General features: G+C 54.5%; 1 protein-coding gene across 1 annotated transcript in view; it reads left to right on the top strand.

The window, feature by feature from the left end:
- Nucleotides 1–2,374, top strand: part of PTMA (prothymosin alpha) — a 5,075-nt gene extending 2,701 nt beyond the window's left edge. Inside the window, exons 2-5 of the mRNA XM_027875371.1 lie at nucleotides 415–486; nucleotides 740–833; nucleotides 1,268–1,341; nucleotides 1,533–2,374. Of these exons, the coding sequence (XP_027731172.1) occupies nucleotides 415–486; nucleotides 740–833; nucleotides 1,268–1,341; nucleotides 1,533–1,580 (288 nt within the window). The 3' untranslated portion in view covers nucleotides 1,581–2,374. The remainder of the gene's footprint in view (nucleotides 1–414; nucleotides 487–739; nucleotides 834–1,267; nucleotides 1,342–1,532) is intronic.
- Nucleotides 2,375–2,841: the final 467 nt, after the last annotated feature.

A 2,841-nucleotide genomic window follows, 5' to 3' on the forward strand; every position in this document is an offset into this window, starting at 1 on the left:
GGGTAGGGCTGCTTCTAGCTCTCCCGAAGGAGCAGGTGTTCTCCCTGGATGGGGTGCTGGGTGTCGGGGGCTGTCTGCAAGGGAAATGGGAAGCAGCTGGTATGGGGCGCTGCTCTCACCAGGGGTGCCGGAAGCTGCTGGAGTTTCTCACCCCCTGCCAAATACTAGGTGTTCTTCCTGGGGCCTGGCTCAAAGCTGCGCCCCCTCCCTCCCCAGCCTTCCTGGGGAGACAGATGAATGGTCTGTGATGGGGAAAGTGGTCTGCAGCCTGGCCGCGGGAATGGGGGGGGGCGGCTAGCCACACCTGTCAGGATTCCCCTGCCCGGGCCTGTTCCCGAGGCCGCTGGGTCCCCCCTCCTCTTGCTCTCCTCTTGGGGGGCCTGGTGACTCCCTGTTTGTTCTGTTGCTTTGAAGGACCTCAAAGAGAAGAAAGAAGTGGTGGAGGAGACAGAGAATGGCCGAGATGCCCCGGCTAACGGCAACGCTGTGAGTGATTGACAGGGCAGCCGGGGGAGGGGGCGGCCAGGGGCCCCGACTGAGGGCAGGGCTGTGAGTGCTCGGGAATAGGCGGCCCCCCCAGGTGACCCCAGACCTGGCAGCCACTGTCCTTGGTCCACCCGTCTGGAGAATCTCCAGGTGGCGGCTTTTCCCCAGCGCGTAACACGGGGCGGGGGGGTCCCAGGGCGGCTCTGGGGAGGGCAGCCAGGAGAGATGACGGCGGCTTCTGTCTCTTGTCAAGAACGAGGAGAATGGGGAGCAGGAGGCCGACAATGAAGTAGACGAAGAGGAGGAAGAGGGTGGTGAAGAGGAGGACGAGGAAGAGGAAGGCGATGGTGAGCGTCTTACGGGGGTCTGAGGCCGCCAGCCTCCATGGGGAGGGTGCCGTGGAGTCCGCAGCCTGGGGCTGCTCCCTAAATCCACCAGTTAGAAACCTGGAATGGTCCTGAGGCTCCAGCTGCCTGGCCCCCTTCTCAAGGGGCTTGGGCCTCTCCCCAGGCCCTGGGCAGTCCAGTCCGCTGTGGTCCAAGAGCGGGTCAGGCTTGGCCCCATTCCATCTTGTCTTTCCCAGATCCCTTAATTGGACAGTGTCCTGGCTCAGAAATAATGTTCCCGGCCTGGCTGGAGCTTATTAAGGGTGGTCTGAGGATCCCAGAGGAGCAGCTGATTAGATCAGCTGGGGGGGTCCCGCCATCTGATGGGATGGGAGGGCTGCCTGCCTCTCGGGGCGAGCCGGTGTGAGGGACTGGTCCTGTTCTGTCGACTCCAGGTGAGGAAGAAGATGGAGATGAGGATGACGAAGCCGAGACAGCCACAGGCAAACGGGCAGCTGAGGATGACGAGGTAGGGTCATGGGGGATGGGCGGGTAGAGATGGCTCTGGGGCCCTGCTCCCTGGGGAGGATGGGAAGGCAGGATCCTGTCCGCCAGGCCGTCCCCTGCTTCCTGGGCCTCAGTTTCCTCGTCTGTAAGTGATCTCTCACAGGAAGGGGGGGCACTGAGGGCTGACTGGGCTGTCCCTTTTGTCTCACCCAGGAGGAGGACGTCGATACCAAGAAGCAAAAGACAGACGAGGACGACTAGACAGCAAAGAATATAGAAAAAAGAAAAAAAAAAGGGAAAAAAATTTAAATTAAAAAAAGAGAGAGAAAGACAAGAAAAGGCCACAGCGACCTATTCACCCTCCACTTCCTGTCTCAGCATCTAAACGTGGTCACCTTCGAGTAGAGAGGCCCGGGCCGCCGGGCAAGCCGCCACCCACGCAGACGACACGCTCCTGACCGGCACCACCCACCAACGAGAATTTCCACCAGGGGAGGAAAAACCAGACCAAAACTTCCAAGGCCCTGCTTTTTTTCTTAAAAGTACTTTAAAAAGGAAAATTTGTTTGTATTTTTATTTACATTTTATATTTTTGTACATATTGTTAGGGGGTCAGCCATTTTTCCGTGATCTCGGACGACCAAACAGCCTTTGCCGTGTTCTCTGTCCTGCTTCTGACTTTACTTGTGGTGTGACCATGTTCCTTACGATCTCAAAGGAGAAACAAAACCTTGTAAAAAAAGCAAAAACGACGACAAAAAATACAATCTTATTCCGAGCATTCCAATAACTTTTTTTTGTGTCTGTACTTAGCTGTACAATAAATAGTTGGTTTGTATGAGATGGTTCAAAGGCCAAAGATAAAAGGTATTTCTTTTTTTTTCCTTTTTTTTCTTTGTCTATGAAGTTGCGCTTTTGGGGTTTTTTTTGTTTTGTTTTTTTGTTTTGTTGGGTTTGTTTTGTTTAAAAAAATTTTTTTTTTGGCCTGTTTGATGTATGTGTGAAACATGTTGTCCAACAATAAACCGGAATTTTATTTTGCTGAGTTGTTCTAACATGTGTCTCTGGCCTGTTTTTGGGGTGTGCTCCTCTTGGGGGTCCTGGGGAGGGGGCAGCAGAGCTCCAACCCTCCAGAATCCCCCCCCACCCCACCCCACTGTGAGTTCCAGGATGTGAGTCTCCGGCTTTCTATCTGAGGAACTTAGGGGGCAGGGGTACCGTGTACCTGCTAAGTGAGCACCTGCTATGTGCCATTGACAGGTTATAGGAATGATTCCCAACTTGGGACACATGTCACCCAGAATGAGTAAGATTTATCAAGTACCTGCTAGGTTGTCGAGTTCCACCCAATTAGGTCATGGGAGGTGAAATGTCGGGCTGGGCCCAGAGGCTGGACAGGAACTCTTTTCCATCATCATGGCTCAGGGTTCAAAGTGGCTTAGAATCTCTCCGAGGGCACCTCTTGCTTCCTGGCCCTGCCCTCTGGGGCTGAGCAGAGTTGTCTAGCCCTCTAATAGGGGCA

The sequence above is a fragment of the Vombatus ursinus genome, unplaced genomic scaffold (assembly GCF_900497805.2).
Source record: "Vombatus ursinus unplaced genomic scaffold, bare-nosed wombat genome assembly UNPS02014808.1, whole genome shotgun sequence".
NCBI classification, from domain to species: Eukaryota; Metazoa; Chordata; class Mammalia; order Diprotodontia; family Vombatidae; genus Vombatus; species Vombatus ursinus.